Below are 18,692 nucleotides of genomic sequence, written 5' to 3'. Positions count from 1 at the left end.
ACAGTTTGGTTCTCGTAAGCTAATTTCCCCGTTCATGACAACTGTACTGAGGGTGTGAATTTATATACAACTCACCTGTTCACATATTATTAAGGCTTAAAGTTATGCAGGGTTAAGAGCGTGGACGCTTTGACTGACAGGTGGGTGTGGTCACGGAGACTACGTCCAGGTTTTAGACAGTCTGCGGGGACGTCACGGAGACTACGTCAGGTTTTAGACAGTTGCGGGGACGTCACCGAGACTACGTCCAGGTTTTCGACGTCTGCGGGGACGCACGGGACTATGTCCAGGTTCGACAGTCGCGGGACGTCACGGAGACTACGTCCAGGTTTTAGACAGTCTGCGGGGACGTCCACGGAGGACTACTGTTAGGTTTTCAGACAGTCTTGCGGGGACGTCACAGAGACTACGTCCAGGTTTTACGACAGTCTGCGCGGACGTCACGGAGACTACGTCAGGTTTTCAGACAGTCTGCGGGACGTCACAGCAGACTACGTCCAGGTTTCAGACAGTCTGCGGGGACGTCACCGGACTACGTCCAGGTTTAGACAGTCTGCGGGGACGTCACGGAGACTACGTCCAGGTTTTAGACAGTCTGCGGGGACGTCACTGAGTACTACGTCCAGGTTTAGGACAGTCTGCAGGGACGTCACGGCGACTACGTCCAGGTTTTAGACAGTCTGCAGGGACGTCACGGAGGGACTACGTCCAGGTTTAGACAGTCTGCGCGGACGTCCTGGAGGGACTACGTCCAGGTTTTAGACAGTCTGCGGGGACGTCACGGAGACTACGTCCAGGTTTTTTAGACAGTCTGCGGGACGTCACGAAGACTACGTCCAGGTTTTGACAGTCTGCACGGGACGTCACGGAGACTACGTCCCGGTTTAGGACAGTCTGCAGGGACGTCACCGAGTATCGTCCAGGTTTTTAGACAGTCTGCGGGGACGTCACGGAGACTACGTCCAGGTTTTATACAGTCTCGCAGGACGTCACGGAGACTACGTCCAGGTTTTAGACAGTCTGCGGGGACGTCTCAGAGCTTACGTCCAGTTTTAGACAGTCTGCAGGGACGTCACCGAGACTACGTCCAGTGTTCAGGAGTTCTATATAAATATATTTCCTGGCTCAACACTCTGGGGTTATTGGTGTTATATAAACTAATGTGCGTGCGCGTTCAGCTGTGTTTAGATAATAAAACTAATTAAATGTTGCGTGGACGCGTTCAGCCTGTGTTATAATAAACATTAAATGTTGCGTGGACGCGTTCAGCACTGTGTTCTCTGCATTTATAATGATCTTCATCAGTTTGTTGATGATTGACTGAACGTCCCCGAAGGACTCGTAAAGGATCAAATCTAACGAAATCCATTAAAAGACGTTTGAGGTCTCGAGGCTCCGGAAACTCTTCAGAGGACTTTCATCTCCACGTCTTTGTTTTAAAGTCAGTATGTCTCTCTACTCTCGTTAACGAGGTCGCTCCGTTATCTTGTTTTCTTTTATTTGATTCTTTATTTCACGTCACATGAAGAAAATAATCTGTTTCATGTTTCATCAACCGAACAAACTGAGCCGCAGAATATGACATCTGTCCGTCTGACCTCCGACCCGTCAGCATGGACACAGTGAGCCCGGTTCTGTTGGGTCTTTCTTAGCCTACTTACGTTATGTTAGCATACATTACGTTAGCCTATTAGTTGTGATTAATTGTTGCTAACGTACTAACAAGCCCTGACAGTGCAGACAGATGCTGCCTGACAAAGCTAACAGGAAACAGTCATAGTGAACATGTCACATGACTGGGACATGTGACCTGACATGCGCGACCGGACATCACCGCGCTCGGAATCCGTGCGGACATCACGGCGCGACCGTGACCTGACTCACGCGGCCGTGCTCGACCTGTGTTGAGTCCGAGGAAGCATTTACATCTACAGTAAGTATTTCGCAGGAAGCGACCTACAGAGAAGAAGCCGCTGAGCAATGACGGTTGTTGTAAAGTTTGAACCAAACACTCAGCAGCACGGTAACAGTGCTCAGGCTGCTCATCGCAGCACGACGACCACGAGGAAGAAAGAGAACCGGAGGGATGAGGACGGTTTACCCACTGAGAGGAGACAGACACAGAGGAGGGAGTCCAAGGGAGACGAGGAGGAGGAGGGAGGGGAGGGAGAGGGATGAGGCGGAGGGGGGGGGGGGGGGATGAGAGGAGGAGGGGGGAGAGGGGGAGGAGGGGGGGTGGGGGCCGCTCTTCTCATCTCATTAGTAATCCATTAAACAGTCAGTGAGGTGTTTTTCTCTAAATGACTGCAGAGGGAACAAAAGAACAAAACAAAACACTGATCACACATGGATACACGTATGTTCATGTCAGTATGATATTCAGTGTGTTCATGTCAGTATGATCATGTCAGTGTGGTTAATCAGTTCAGCATGATTCATGTCAGTATGTTCATGTCAGTATGATTCATGTCAGTGTGTTCATGGTCAGTGTGTTCATGAGTGTTCATTGTCAGTTGTGATTCATGTCAGGTGTCATTATGTTCAGTGTGTTCATGTCAGTGTGTTCATGTCCAGTGTGATTCATGTCATTCTGTCATTGTCAGAGTGTCATGTCAGTTGTATGTCATGATATGTCAGTATTGATTCATGTCAGTATGATTATGTCATGTGATGATCCATGTTTCCGTGCATGACGTTCATGTCAGGTGTGTTCATGTTCAGTGTGTGTCATTGTCACGTGTGTGTCGTTCATGTCAGTATGTTCATGTCATGTCATGTGTTCATGTTCAGTGTGTTAATGTCAGTATGTCTCATGTCAGTAGTATGATCACTGTCCGTGTGTTCATTGTCAGTGGTTTCATGTCAGTAATGTCATGTCAGTGTGTTCCATGTCAGTGTGATCATGTCAGTGTGATCATTGTCAGGTGTTCTTGTCCATGTCATGATCATGTCAGTAGTGTGTCATGTCAGTGTGTTCCGTATGTCATGTCAGTATCTCATGTCAGTATGTTCATGTCATGATCATTTTCATGTCAGTATGATTCATGTCAGTGTGTCATGTCAGTGTGTTCATTCTCAGTATGTCCAGTCAGTGTGTTCATGTCAGTTAGTTCATGTCAGTGTTTCATGTCAGTAATGATCATGTATATGTTCACCTGTCGTATGATCCTGTCAGTGTGATCATGTCAGTAGTATGTCATGTCAGTATGATTCATTGCAGTATGATCATGTCAGATGTTGATCATTATCATTTCATGATCATGTCCGTATGTCATGTCAGTGTGATCATGTCAGTATTGCTTCCTGTCAGTAGTATCATGTCAGTTGTCATGTCAGTATTTGATCATTTCAGTGTGATCCATGTCAGTGTTGTTCAGCTTCATGTCAGTATGGATCATGTCAGTGATGTGATATCAGTGTGTTCATGTCAGTCTGTTCATTATGTCAGTGTGTTCATGTCGTATGCTATCATGTCATGTCATTCAGATCCATGTTGGTCAGTATGTCCTGTTCAGTAGTATCATGTCAGTATGTTCATGTCAGTGTGATCATGTCAGTATATGTCATGTCAGTGTGATTCATGTCCTGTTATATTCATGTCAGAGTCTGTGAGTGTTCATGTCAGTGTGTTCATGTTGCAGTGTGTCATGTCAGTTGTCTGTTCAGTATGTCTGTCAGTGATGATCATTAGTATGATTGTCAGTGTGTTCATGTCAGTGTGTTCATGTCGTGATGGAATCATGTCAGGTATTGTATCATGTCAGTGTGTTATGTCAGTTGTGTTCATGTCAGTGTTTCATTGTCCGTATGATCATGTCAGTGTGTCATGTCAGTTGTTATGTCAGTGTGTTCATGTCCGTGTTGTTCATGTCAGTATGGTTCATGTCCGTTATGATCATGTCAGTATGTCATTTCAGTATGTATCATGTTGTCAGTGGTTATGTCTCGTTGTCATGTCAGTGATGTCCATTTCAGTGTGTTCATGTCAGTGTGTCAGTGTCAGGTATGTTCCATGGTCAGGTATGTTATTCATGGTCAGTGTGTTCATGGTCAGTGATGTATCATGTCAGTGTGTGTCATGTCAGTGTGTTCATGTCAGTTGTTCATGCCAGTAGTGTTCCTGTTCAGGATGTCATGTCAGTATGTGTTCATGTCAGTGTTCATGTCAGTGGTATGTCATGTCAGTGATGTTCATGTCCAGTCAATGTATTCATGTTCAGTGTGTTCATGTCAGTTGTGTTCATGTCAGTATGATCATGTCAGTGTGTTCATGTCAGTAGTCATTCAGTATGTTCATGTCTCGATGTGTTCATGTCAGTGTGTATCAGTTGTTCAGTGTGTGTTCATTTCAGTGTGTTTCATGTCAGTGTGTTCATGTCAGTATGATCATGTCAGTGTGTTCATGTCAGTATGATCTGTCAGTATGTCATGTCAGTGATGATCCATGTCATGTGTTGATCATGTCAGTATGATCATGTCAGTATGTTCATTCAGTCATATGCATCATGTCAGTGTGTTCATGTCAGTATGATCATGTCAGTATGCTATGTCAGTGTTGATCATGTCCGTATGATCTGTCACGTATGAGGTCATGTCAGTATGTGTTCATGTCAGTTGTGTCATGTCAGGTTCATGATCATGTCAGTGTGATCATGTCAGTTGATCATGTCAGTGTGTTCCTGTCAGTGTGTTCATGTCAGTGTGTCATGTCAGTATGATCATGTCAGTATGTTCATGTCAGTGTGTCATGTCAGTGTGTTCATGTCAGTATGTTCATTGTCAGTGTGTCCTGTGTCCGTTATGATCATGTCCGTTGCTCATGTCAGTGTGTTCATGTCAGTTGTTCATGTCAGTTGTTCATGTCAGTGTGTTCATGTCAGCATTAAATGTTGCGTGGACGCGTTCAGCCTGTGTTATAATAAAACATTAAATGTTGCGTGGACGCGTTCAGCCTGTGTTATAATAAAACATTAAATGTTGCGTGGACGCGTTCAGCCTGTGTTATAATAAAACATTAAATGTTGCGTGGACGCGTTCAGCCTGTGTTATAATAAAACATTAAATGTTGCGTGGACGCGTTCAGCCTGTGTTATAATAAAACATTAAATGTTGCGTGGACGCGTTCAGCCTGTGTTATAATAAAACATTAAATGTTGCGTGGACGCGTTCAGCCTGTGTTATAATAAAACATTAAATGTTGCGTGGACGCGTTCAGCCTGTGTTATAATAAAACATTAAATGTTGCGTGGACGCGTTCAGCCTGTGTTATAATAAAACATTAAATGTTGCGTGGACGCGTTCAGCCTGTGTTATAATAAAACATTAAATGTTGCGTGGACGCGTTCAGCCTGTGTTATAATAAAACATTAAATGTTGCGTGGACGCGTTCAGCCTGTGTTATAATAAAACATTAAATGTTGCGTGGACGCGTTCAGCCTGTGTTATAATAAAACATTAAATGTTGCGTGGACGCGTTCAGCCTGTGTTATAATAAAACATTAAATGTTGCGTGGACGCGTTCAGCCTGTGTTATAATAAAACATTAAATGTTGCGTGGACGCGTTCAGCCTGTGTTATAATAAAACATTAAATGTTGCGTGGACGCGTTCAGCCTGTGTTATAATAAAACATTAAATGTTGCGTGGACGCGTTCAGCCTGTGTTATAATAAAACATTAAATGTTGCGTGGACGCGTTCAGCCTGTGTTATAATAAAACATTAAATGTTGCGTGGACGCGTTCAGCCTGTGTTATAATAAAACATTAAATGTTGCGTGGACGCGTTCAGCCTGTGTTATAATAAAACATTAAATGTTGCGTGGACGCGTTCAGCCTGTGTTATAATAAAACATTAAATGTTGCGTGGACGCGTTCAGCCTGTGTTATAATAAAACATTAAATGTTGCGTGGACGCGTTCAGCCTGTGTTATAATAAAACATTAAATGTTGCGTGGACGCGTTCAGCCTGTGTTCTCTGCATTTATAATGATCTTCATCAGTTTGTTTGATGATGACTGAACGTCCCCGAAGGACTCGTAAAGGATCAAATCTAACGAATCCATTAAAAGACGTTTGAGGTCTCCGAGGCTCCGGAAACTCTTCAGAGGACTTTCATCTCCACGTCTTTGTTAAAGTCAGTATGTCCTCTCTACTCTCGTTAACGAGGTCCGCTCCGTTATCTCTGTTATTCTTTATTTGATTCTTTATTTCAGTCACATGAAGAAAATAATCTGTTTCATGTTTCATCAACAGAAACAAACTGAGCAGCAGAAATATGACATCCTGTCCGTCTGACCTCCGACCCGTCAGCATGGACACAGTGAGCCCGGTTCTGTTGGGTCTTCCTTAGCCTACGTTACGTTATGTTAGCATACATTACGTTAGCCTATTAGTTGTGTATTAATTGTTGCTAACGTAACAAGCCCTGCAGGTGCAGACAGATGCTGCCTGACAAAGCTAACAGGAAACAGTTCAGTGAACATGTCACACTGATGACTGTCTGACATGTGACCGTGACATCACGGCGCGACCGTGACATCACGGCGTGCTCGACCTGTGTTTGAGTCAGAGGAAGCATTTACATCTACAGTAAGTCATTTAGCAGGAAGCGACCTACAGAGAAGAAGCAGCTGAGCAATGACGGTTGTGTAAAGTTTGAACACAAACACTCAGCAGCACGGTAACAGGTCAGGCTGCTTCATCGCAGCACGACGACCACGAGGAAGAAAGACCGGAGGGATGATGGACGGTTACCCACTGAGAGGAGACAGACACAGAGGAGGGAGTCCAAGGAGACGAGGAGGAGGAGGGGGAGGGAGCGGATGAGGAGGGGAGGGGGGGGGGGATGAGAGGAGGAGGGGGATGAGAGGGGGAGGGGGGGGGGTGGGGCCGCTCTTCTCATCTCATTGAATCCATAAACAGTCAGTGAGGTGTTGTTTTCTCTAAATGACTGCAGAGGGGAACAAAAGAACAAACAAACACATGATCACACATGCGATACACGTATGTTCATGTCAGTATGATCATGTCAGTGTGTTCATGTCAGTATGATCATGTCAGTGTGGTCATGTCAGTATGATCATGTCAGTATGTTCATGTCAGTGTGTTCATGTCAGTATGTTCATGTCAGTATGATCATGTCAGTGTGTTCATGTCAGTGTGTTCATGTCAGTGTGTTCATGTCAGTGTGTTCATGTCAGTGTGTTCATGTCAGTATGTTCATGTCAGTATGATCATGTCAGTATGTCATTGTCAGTATGATCATGTCAGTATGATCATGTCAGTGTGTTCATGTCAGTGTGATCATGTCAGTATGTCATGTCAGTGTGATCATGTCAGTGTGTTCATGTCAGTATGATCATGTCAGTATGATCATGTCAGTGTGTTCATGTCAGTGTGTTCATGTCAGTATGTTCATGTCAGTATGTTCATGTCAGTGTGTTCATGTCAGTGTGATCATGTCAGTGTGTTCATGTCAGTATGATCATGTCAGTATGATCATGTCAGTATGTTCATGTCAGTATGTTCATGTCAGTGTGTTCATGTCAGTGATGTTCATGTCAGTGTGTTCATGTCAGTATGTTCATGTCAGTATGATCATGTCAGTGTGTTCATGTCGTAGTGTTCATGATGTCAGTGTGTTCATGTCAGTGTGATCATGTCAGTATGTTCATGTCAGTGTGTTCATGTCAGTGTGTTCATGTCAGTATGTTCATGTCAGTGTGTTCATGTCAGTGTGATCATGTCAGTATGATCATGTCAGTATGTTCATGTCAGTATGATCATGTCAGTATGATCATGTCAGTATGTTCATGTCAGTGTGTTCATGTCAGTGTGTTCATGTCAGTATGTTCATGTCAGTATGGTCATGTCAGTGTGTTCATGTCAGTATGTTCATGTCAGTGTGTTCATGTCAGTATGATCATGTCAGTATGTTCATGTCAGTGTGTTCATGTCAGTATGTTCATGTCAGTGTGTTCATGTCAGTATGTTCATGTCAGTATGATCATGTCAGTGTGTTCATGTCAGTGTGTTCATGTCAGTATGATCATGTCAGTATGTTCATGTCAGTATGATCATGTCAGTATGATCATGTCAGTATGTTCATGTCAGTGTGTTTTCATGTCAGTGTGTTCATGTCAGTATGTTCATGTCAGTATGATCATGTCAGCATGATCATGTCAGTGTGTGTTCATGTCAGTGTGTCATGTCAGTATTCATGTCAGTGTGCTCATGTCCAGTATGTTCAGTCAGTGTGTTCATGTCCAGTATGATCATGTCAGTGTGTTTCATGTCAGTATGATCATGTCAGTATGATCATGTAGTCAGTATGTTCATGTCAGTTGAGCATCAGTATGTTCATGTCAGTGTGTTCATGTCGTATGTTCATGTCAGTGTTCGTCAGTGTGTCATGTCAGTTGTTCTGTCAGTGTGTTCATGTCAGTGTGTTCATGTCAGTATGTTCATGTCAGTATGTTCATGTCAGTATGATCATGTCAGTGTGTTCATGTCAGTATATGTTCATGTCAGTATGTCATGCAGATGTTCATTCATGTGTTCATGTCAGTGTGTTCATGTCAGTAGATCTGTCAGTAGTTCATGTCAGTATGTTCATGTCAGTTTGTTCATGTCAGTGTGTTCATGTCAGTGTGGTCATGTCAGTGTGTTCATGTCAGTATGTTCATGTCAGTATGATCATGTCAGTTGTTTTCATGTCGTGTGTCATGTCGTATGATCATGTCAGTATGATCATGTCAGTGTGATCATGTCAGTATGATCATGTCAGTATGTTCATGTCAGTATGATCATGTCAGTGTGTTCATGTCAGTATGTTCATGTCAGTATGATCATGTCAGTGTGTCATGTCAGTATGATCATGTCAGTGTGTTCATGTCAGTATGTTCATGTCAGTATGTTCATGTCAGTAGATCATGTTCAGTGTGTCATGTCCGTATGTTCATGTCAGTATGTTCATGTCCGTGTGTTCATGTCAGTGTGTTCATGTCAGTATGATTCCTTGTCAGTAGATATGTTCATGTCAGTATGTTCAGTTCAGTATGTTCATGTCAGTATGTTCATGTCAGTGGTCATGTCCAGTTTGTTCATGTCAGTGTGTTCATGTCAGTATGTCATGTCAGTGTGTCATGTCAGTATGTTCATGTCAGTGTGTTCATGTCAGTGTGTTCATGTCAGTATGGTTCATGTCAAGTATGTCATGTAGTGTGTTTCATGTCAGTATGATCATGTCAGTATGTTTCATGTCCGTATGTTCAATGTCAGTATGTTCATGTCAGTGTGTTCATGTCAGTGTTTCATGTCAGTATGTTTCATGTCAGTATGATCATGTCAGTTGTTCATGTCAGTATGTCATGTCAGTATGTTCATGTCAGTTGTGTTCTTCAAGTGTGTTCATGTGTGTTCATGTCAGTGTGTTCATGTCAGTGTGTTCATGTCACAGTATGTTCATGTCCAGTGTGTTCATGTCAGTGTGTTCATGTCAGTATGTAATGTTCAGTATGTTCATGTCAGTGTGTTCAGTCCGTGTGTTCATGTCAGTATGATCATGTCAGTATGTTCATGTCAGTATGTTCATGTCAGTATGATCATGTCAGTATGTTCATGTCAGTGTGTTCATGTCAGTATGATCATGTCAGTGTGTTCATGTCAGTGTGTTCATGTCAGTATGTTCATGTCAGTATGTTCATGTCAGTATGATCATGTCAGTATGTTCAGTCAGTGTTCATGTCAGTGTGTTCATGTCAGTTGTTCATGCAGGTGTCATGTCAGGTGATCATGTCAGTAGTGTTCATGTCATGTGTTTCATGTCAGTTTGATGTCATGTCAGTATGTTCATGTCAGTATGTTCTGTCAGTATGTCATGTCAGTATTGTCATGTCAGTATGATCATGTCAGTATGTTCATGTCAGTGTGTTCATGTCAGTATGTTCATGTCAGTGTGTTCATGTCAGTATGATCATGTCAGTGTGTTCATGTCAGTGTGTTCATGTCAGTATGTTCATGTCAGTGTGTTCATGTCAGTGTGTTCATGTCAGTATGTTCATGTCAGTATGATCATGTCAGTATGTTCATGTCAGTATGATCATGTCAGTATGTTCATGTCAGTATGATCATGTCAGTATGTTCATGTCAGTATGTGTTCATGTCAGTATGATCATGTCAGTGTGTTCATGTCAGTGTGTTCATGTCCGTATGTCATGTCAGTTGTTGTCAGTTGTTGTCAGTATGTTCATGTCAGTATGTTCATGTCAAGTGGTTCATGTCGATGTTCATGTCGTATGTTCATGTCCGTATGTTCTGTCAGTATGATCATGTCAGTATATTCATGTCAGTATGTTCATGTCAGTATTGTTCATGTCAGTTGTGTTCATGTCAGTGTGTTCATGTCAGTATGATCATGTCAGTATGTTCATGTCAGTATGTTCATGTCAGTATGTTCATGTCAGTGTGTTCATGTCAGTGTGTTCATGTCAGTATGATCATGTCAGTGTGTTCATGTCAGTATGATCATGTCAGTATGTTCATGTCAGTGTGATCATGTCAGTATGTTCATGTCAGTTGTGTCATGTCAGTATGTTCATGTCAGTTGTTCATGTCAGTGTGTTCATGTTCAGTTGTTCATGTCAGTTGGTCATGTCAGTTTGTCAGGTCAGTATGTTCATGTCAGGTGTTCATGTCAGTTGTTGTCAGTATGTTCATTTCAGTGTGTGTTCATTTCAGTGTTCTTTCAGTGTGTTCAATGTCAAGTGTGTTTCATGTCAGTATGTCATGTCAGTGTGTTCATGTCAGTGTGTTCATGTCAGTATGATCATGTCAGTGGTTCATGTCAGGTGTCATGTCAGTTGTTCATGTCAGTGTGTTCATGTCAGTGGTTCATGTCAGTTGTGTCATTGTCAGTGTGTTCATGTCAGTATGTTCATGTCAGTATGTCATGTCAGTATGATCATGTCAGTATGTTCATTGTCAGTTTGTTCATGTCGTATGATCATTGTGGTCAGTGTGTGTTCATGTCAGTGTGTTCATGTCAGTATGTCATGTCAGTATGTTCATGTCCAGTGTGTTCATGTCAGTGTGTTCATTGTCCGTATGTTCATGTCAGTGTGTTCATGTCAGTATGTTCATGTCAGTTTTCATGATCATGTCAGTATGTTCATGTCAGGTGATGTCATGTCAGTGTGTTCATGTCAGTGTGTTCATGTCAGTATGTCTCTGTCAGTGTGATCCTGTCCAGTATGTTCATGTCAGTGGTTCATGTCAGTGGTTTCATGTCGTATGTTCATGTCAGTTATGTCTGGTTCATGTCAGTGTGTTCATGTCAGTGTGATCATGTCAGTGTGTTCATGTCAGTATGATCATGTCAGTATGATTCATGTCAGTGTGTTCATGTCAGTGTGTTCATGTCAGTATGTTCATGTCAGTATGATCATGTCAGTATGTTCATGTCAGTGTGTTCATGTCAGTGTGATCATGTCAGTGTGTTCATGTCAGTATGATCATGTCAGATGTCATGTCAGTATGTTATGTCAGTGTGTTCATGTCCGTGTGATCATGTCAGTGTGATCATGTCAGTATGTTCATGTCAGTGTATGATCTCATGTCAGTGTGTTCATGTCAGTATGTTCATGTCAGTGTGTTCATGTCAGTGTGTTCATGTCAGTATGATCATGTCAGTATGATCATGTCAGTATGTTCATGTCAGTGTGTTCATGTCAGTATGATCATGTCAGTGTGTTCATGTCAGTGTGTTCATGTCAGTGTGTTCATGTCAGTATGATCATGTCAGTATGATCATTGATCCAACTTAATGTTTTTACATCAACTTCATTCTTAAGTTTGATGAATTTAAACTTTTAGTTTTAAGTCAGTAAAATAAAAAATTTGATTAAAAAAAATCACTTTTTTCACAGTGTAACTGTCAATCAATAATAAATGAATATTAATTATTGTGTCACTGCATCTCATTATCTTTTAATGAGTTGTTGTTAATGTGATCGCAGGTTTATGCCTCTTTGATTATGTTGATCATTATTTCATATGTTTGATTTGTTTTATTGTTCTCATGTTTGTCTGATTATCAGCTGATCACTCAACTTCTTTAAACGTTGATCACGGATCACGGAGGTCATGTGTGGAGGTCACAAGTGGCGGTTGCGTGTTACGGCCTCTCTTTGATAACTGTTGAGGAATCTCCTCATTAACATATTAATTGATATTTCATGTTTTGGTGGCAGCTCTGTTCAAACCTCGGTGAGTGTTAACGAGACCGCGGAGCGTTAACAGCGTTGCGTTCTTCTTCTTTGTGTCTTTGGACAGAAAGTCTCGTCTCACCTCGTGACCCTCTCTTTATGTGATCCGCCCTCTCATTCGGCGCCGCCGTCGTCTGATTGTTCAAATGAAAAAGTCATTTTGGAGCGAGTGGCGCTCTGAAAGGAGGCGCCTGCTCAGCGCCATGGTCTTCGTTGTCGAAGCCTCGCCGGGGTCGCTGGAGGTCGAGAGAATTATGATTACGGCGCTCGCTCGCCGGCTCGATCTTCCCCCCACTGACCTCGCCATAAAGAGACGTCTCATTGGACGATGATGAAAGCGGATCGCTCTCAGAGGAACGCTGATGTTCACTTCACAAGGTCGATCATTATTTGATTTCTGCTCAGAGCCTCGTTAACGCTCACACACCTGAACGAGTCACACATGTGAACATCAGCTGTTTGTCTTCACAGTGTAAGGGCAGGAAGTACCTGACTTCAGTGAAACTCGCCCGGATCAGAACCCATCAGGTTTTTCACCAGAACATGCTGTCTATTGGACTCACCGTCCTGCAGACGGCCGGCTCGCTCATCAGAGAGAAGGAGTCACTCCTCAGAGAGAGGAGGTCCGAGCAGGTCATGTCTCCTCCATCACTGCTGGAGCTCAGACCGGGGTCCATCACCGGGTCTGCAGGTGTCACTGCTCGACCCACCGGACCGGCTGGTTCTAGTCCCAAAGCCTGGAAAACAAAATGAAGTGTCCCTGTCAATCAAAGCATCCATGCTCTTAATTCTTTTTTTGACAGACAGCTGAAGAGTGACAGGAATGTGGAGAGAGACAGAAAGATGGGACGACGTGCAGTGAAGGACCGCGGGTCGGACACGAACCCTGGACCGCGGGGCGGATGCTGCACTACCCGAGCTAATCGACACCCCCACGCTCTTAACCCTGCATAACTTTAAGCCTTAATATAATGTGAACCGGTGAGTTGTATATAAATTCACCCTCAGTACAGTTTCGTGAACGGGGAAATTACAGTTTCTCTGTTGTGTCTTCATCACGTTAAAATGAAAGAACGTCGTGATTGTCGTGAACGTCGACCCATCACCAACAATCTTCACTCGCGTCCCTCAAACGGCGCCACAAGCCGCAGAATTAGCATACGACAGTGTTTACACCTCGACAAAATGTCCGCCTGCCTCCATGAAAGCGGCGTTCATCTTCATACGTGGCGACACACCGAGCTGCCGCCAAGCCCATTGACTACAACCGGAAACACGTGAACACACGTGAACACACGTGAACACACGCGAACACACGTGAACACACATGAACACACATGAACACACATGAACACACGTGCTGCAGTTTAACATCTCAGAGATGACATCGTCCTTTAAATGATCAGGACGGACATCCCAAGAGAACTCATTAACACACTACTGTCCCACACACACACACACACACACACTGACACACACACTGACACACACACACACACACTGACACACACACACACACTGACACACACACACACTGACACACACACACACACACACACGCACACACACACACACTGGTTCACTGCTGATCAGTGTTTCCATCATGTCTGTCTGTAAGTCACCTCGGTACTGTCACGTTAGTCCCTGTTGGTCTCAGAGGCTGTGCTCTAACCCGGCCGGGTCCGGTCCAGCTGCTGAGCCCGGTTCTGTTAGCATGCTAACGGCAGATTCAGGCAGCAGTTAGCTACGTTAGCATGTGGCTAGCTGGAAGTGGCTCGTGTTGTTTCGTGTTGATGTTTAGCTCGTGGTACGAAGGTTGGTCACATGTTGTCTGCATGTTATATAAACGTTCAGAACTGATGTTCATCGTCTCATCGTGACGACCTGGAGCTGATGTTAATGAAGTCACATGATGTCTGACTGAGGATCAGTGTGCATGTTTGATGTTGAACGTTAAACGAGCGCGTTCACCTGACGGATGTGAGACGCGGATGCGTGACGGGTTTGTTTGGTCTGACTGACATCAGCGTGGCAAGAGACCTCGTCACATGACGTGGAGCCGCTTTAATTGCTGTTGCTGACTGTCACGATGCACATCATCAAAGCGCCGCCAAAAGACATCACGTACACGTTAAATCAGAGAAGTCAGTTATGAGTTTAATATGAGCCACCAACGAAGAAGAATGAGACTTTACTGTGTATTAATATTATTAATATTTAATATAAAGCCTTACGAGAATTACGGATGTTTGTTTTATTATATTTTATTTATTTAAACCAATACAATGGAACTTTTCAGGCTTGGGGGAATACTGACAGGGAGCAGGTTTACGTTAGCTTCACGTTAGCTTTACGTTAGTTTCACGTTAGCCTTACATTAGCTTCACGTTAGCTTCACATTAGCTTTACGTTAGCTTTACATTAGCTTCACGTTAGCTTTACATTAGCTTCATGTTAGCCTTACATTAGCTTTACGTTAGCTTCACATTAGCTTCACGTTAGCTTTACATTAGCTTCATGTTAGCCTTACGTTAGCTTCACGTTAGCTTTACGTTAGTTTCACGTTAGCTTCATGTTAGCCTTACATTAGCTTCACGTTAGCTTCACATTAGCTTTACGTTAGCTTTACATTAGCTTCACGTTAGCTTCATGTTAGCCTTACATTAGCTTTACGTTAGCTTTACGTTAGCTTCACATTAGCTTCACGTTAGCTTTACATTAGCTTCATGTTAGCTTCACCTACCTGTGGTCACAGAAGGGTTTTCCCACCAAAAGCTTCCTTTACTTTACATTACACGTCTTTGAAGTCTTATTATTTCGTATATATTTCATCTAAACTTAATATATATATATATATATATATCCTATATATATATATATATTTATTATATATATATATATCTTATATTTTTAACAGACACGAATGTTCTTCCTTGTCACTCTGAGTTTAATCTGAAGCTCTTTTTGTTTTTTGACCTCCAATAATCTGATGGATTAACAGAGGATGGAGGGTTAACGCTGATAAGGAGCTGGATGGAGCCTCCTCCCCCGCCTCCCCTCCTCCCCCGTCCCTGTGCGGCGCCGTGTGAATCCCCCCGTGAACACTCGGACCCGTAAACAGTTTATCAGACTCTAACGCAGCGAGCTAATCCTATTAGCATTCATATTAGCTGCTCCGTATCTCCGTCTGAGGGGAGGACTGATTTGAATAACTTTATGCGTCATATCAGTATCAGTGAATTCAATTTGGTTTAAGAGCCGCTCGCCGCTCAGTGTCCGAGAAAACTGATTTAAGGCTGTCCGGATCACTGAGCATGTACACGAGAGCGGGTAATGGGGGACGTATACAGGACCGCCGTGAGACGTTCAACCCCTCAGAGCTGTTCAACACGCTCAGCAAACGCTCAGCAAACGCTCAGCAAACGCTCAGCAAACGCCCAGCAAACGCTCAGCAAACACTCGTTAGAGCAGTTGTTCTCAAACTTTTTCGGTCTTTCCACACTTTGGACATGCCCCACCTGCCCCACCTGCCCCAACACAATGCTAATGAAATACGTCACGCGGAACATTTTCAACAGCATCATGTATCTAAATTCTAACTCAGTAACATCAAATTAAACCAAGTTCAACAACATGGAGAATCATTGTTAATCATTGTTTTGGCACTTTGCTCTCATGTCTAAAGCTCTTTTAATTTGGGCATGTAGGCGAGCACTGATCACTGTTTGTGGGTGTATGATCTTTGCTGTCATTGAAGAAGGCATTGATAAAGCAGACGTCCTGCACAGTCATTCAGGGATTTGCTCCGGGGGCTATCTAGCACAGCTATGTCACACACACACACACACACACACACAGTCACTCTCTAGTCTAGTGTCGGTCTTGCTCCAGATTCGGGAGATTGGATCTCATGCGGGAGACTCCGGGAGCTTCCGGGACAGTTGGGATGTCTGGATAGAGATTTCCTGTTTGGGGCGCCCCACCTGTCCCTTCTCTGTTCCCCACCAGTGGGCCGTTAGAGTAATAATGATATAATGATACGACTGTCTGACGTGTCTGTTCACTGCTGATTAATCTATTCAGTTTATTTTGATGATGACACAAATCAGAATAAACTTCTGTGTTTTTATTCTTTTATGAACATGTTTTATTTATTTATGATTTTTGTTGCTTTCAAAATAAACGAAAAAAATCTGAAAATGTTTTTGTGAAATAAAAAATTTGTCGTTGTCTCTTTAAAACACAATGAACAAAAACATCATTGAAATATCTCGTGTCTGCGATGTGTGGCGCGGAGACGATCCTGGATGAATAATTATCTCCGTAAAGTGAAAATAAGATGCGAGGAGCTGTCAGCACGACGACGCTTTGAACACAACAAAGACAAACCTGCAGACCGCCATGAATAAACATGAGATGATTTCCCATCAGGCCTCTCTGTGCTCACCTCCTCTGCCTGAGTGATCACCAGCGCCGGGACGCCGTCACCGCCCACACCCTGATTGGAGTCAGTAGTCAGGTCCTGGTCCTGGTCCTGGTGTGAGACTTCATGCAAACAGACGGAGGAGGGTCAGACAGTGTTACGTGTCCGAGACCAGCAGAGGCCAGTCTGAAGGTTGTACTGAGTCAGCTAACGTAACCTAGCTACACAGCTAACCAAGCTAACGGTACAGATACGCGCCCAGCAGATAAACAACCTCTGTTCTGTATTTGCTGCTGAGCCCATTTACGTTACCGGCTACTCGGTAACAGTCAGATAAAAAAACGTTGGCTTCATGTTAGCTTTGTGTTAGCTTTACATTAGCTTTGTGTTAGCTTTACATTAGCTTTGTGTTAGCTATGTGTTAGCTATGTGTTAGCTTTACGTTAGCTTTGTGTTGGCTTCGTGTTAGCTTTGTGTTAGCTTTACGTTAGCTTTGTGTTAGCTTTACGTTAGCTTCGTGTTAGCTTTACGTTAGCTTTGTGTTAGCTTTACGTGAGCTTTGTGTTAGCTTTACGTTAGCTTCGTGTTAGCTTTACGTTAGCTTTGTGTTAGCTTTGTGTTAGCTTTACGTTAGCTTTGGGTTAGCTTTACGTTAGCTTCACGTCAGCTAAACTTTGCTAGCTGTCATAATACTTCACATGTCTTTTATAAGTTCTTTTCAAAGTCTGACTAAAGAAACACTGCAGAACCAGAACCAGGAACAGGTCTCACCTCTGTCCAGGTCCTGGCTGTGCACGGCCCGTATTAGATCCTGGTCTTGGGCAGGTCTGCCTCGGTCACCATCGTGTTCTGTTGGGTTCTGGTCTAGTCCCTGCTCCTCCAGCTGGTCCTGAGGTGGTTCTGAAGGACCCGGGTCAGGTTCTGCTTCATCCTGTGCACTATCTTTGTCTAGAACCTGGTCCAGACCAGAGTAAAGATCCTGAACCAATTTGAGACTTTCAGGACTCTGGTTGAGCGTTCGGTCCAGTTTCAGGTCTCGCAGCGACTCAGTCTGAAGCTCGTTATTCAGAGAGGATTCTGGGAAATCTTGGTCCATCTTTGAGGCCTGGAACGTGAGAGACAGGTAAACGACCTCTGAACCCAGCCCGGTTCTGTTAGCTAACAGCAGATTCTAGCTATTTTAGCATGTGGCTAGGCTAAAGCTAACTGTGACGACATCACGTTGTTGCTCGGTAACGATGACCTCACACACTCGTCGTGTTTAGTTTGTTTTAGGTTGTTTGAATGTTCCATCAGAGGCTGCCTGTACGTGAACACGTGATCTCTGTGAAGTCTCTGCGAGTCCCCGGGGTGGTAATTATGTACACGCTCAGATAACACAGCCTGTTTCATACTCAGATAATAACGATTAAAAAGAGTGTTTTCCAATTAATTAAACACACTGTGTTCAAGTAACCTCTGGACATGTGCCCTGCGGGCTCAGCTCCTTCATGAGTCAGAGAGGGAACAAAAGACGAGCTCCTTTCATGTGAGCGTTCACATCGAGTCGTCCGTGGAGAGTTTCACATTTCACTGAATATTCAGCTTTGTTCATGTAAACTGTGAACATGGGTTTGTGCTGCGGGGTCATCCTGCCTGCGGGGGGCTCCACTGGGCGATGATGAGAGAGTGATGGAGCTTTTCTGAGTCATTACTCTGAAGAGGTGCGTTCACCTCCGCGGTCGTGCGGCGCCGTAATGAAAGATGCTTAAAAAAGCGTGAAAACGCTGCGGCTAATCTGCTCGACCCATCTGTGGCTTAACGCCGTCAGTGCAGCCATGCTCGTGATGTGCTTAGAGACGCTGCATCACGTCACCACGGGAACAACACGGACACTGCTGATTGGAGGAAAGAGTCAGCTGACTCAGTGTGTTTAACCTCACCTGTCACCTGCAGAGTCTGGACCAACCACAAAACACACAGACAGACAGGTACAGACAGACACAGACAGACAGGTACAGACAGACA

At 43.7% G+C, this 18,692-nt stretch overlaps 1 protein-coding gene across 3 annotated transcripts in view; it reads right to left on the bottom strand.

Annotated features, from left to right (window-relative positions):
• LOC109138204 (ankyrin repeat domain-containing protein SOWAHC) overlaps positions 1-18,692 on the bottom strand; it is a 32,178-nt gene that overhangs the window by 9,720 nt on the left and 3,766 nt on the right. For 2 of the 3 annotated variants that reach the window (XM_027275763.1, XM_027275765.1), the window contains exons 2-4: positions 17,457-17,790; positions 16,710-16,807; positions 12,826-12,999 (exon numbers count right to left, since the gene is read on the bottom strand). In XM_027275763.1, coding sequence (XP_027131564.1) covers positions 12,826-12,999; positions 16,710-16,807; positions 17,457-17,781 — 597 coding nt within the window. In that variant the 5' untranslated portion in view covers positions 17,782-17,790. Of the gene's footprint in view, positions 1-12,825; positions 13,000-16,709; positions 16,808-17,456; positions 18,682-18,692 lie in introns of those variants that run through there. The other variant, XM_027275764.1, reaches the window with a different exon arrangement.

Source organism: Larimichthys crocea, unplaced genomic scaffold (assembly GCF_000972845.2).
Source record: "Larimichthys crocea isolate SSNF unplaced genomic scaffold, L_crocea_2.0 scaffold214, whole genome shotgun sequence".
Lineage (NCBI taxonomy): Eukaryota > Metazoa > Chordata > Actinopteri > Sciaenidae > Larimichthys > Larimichthys crocea.
Note: the sequence above shows the minus strand (reverse complement) of the source record. Positions and strands in the feature narration are given on the sequence as shown.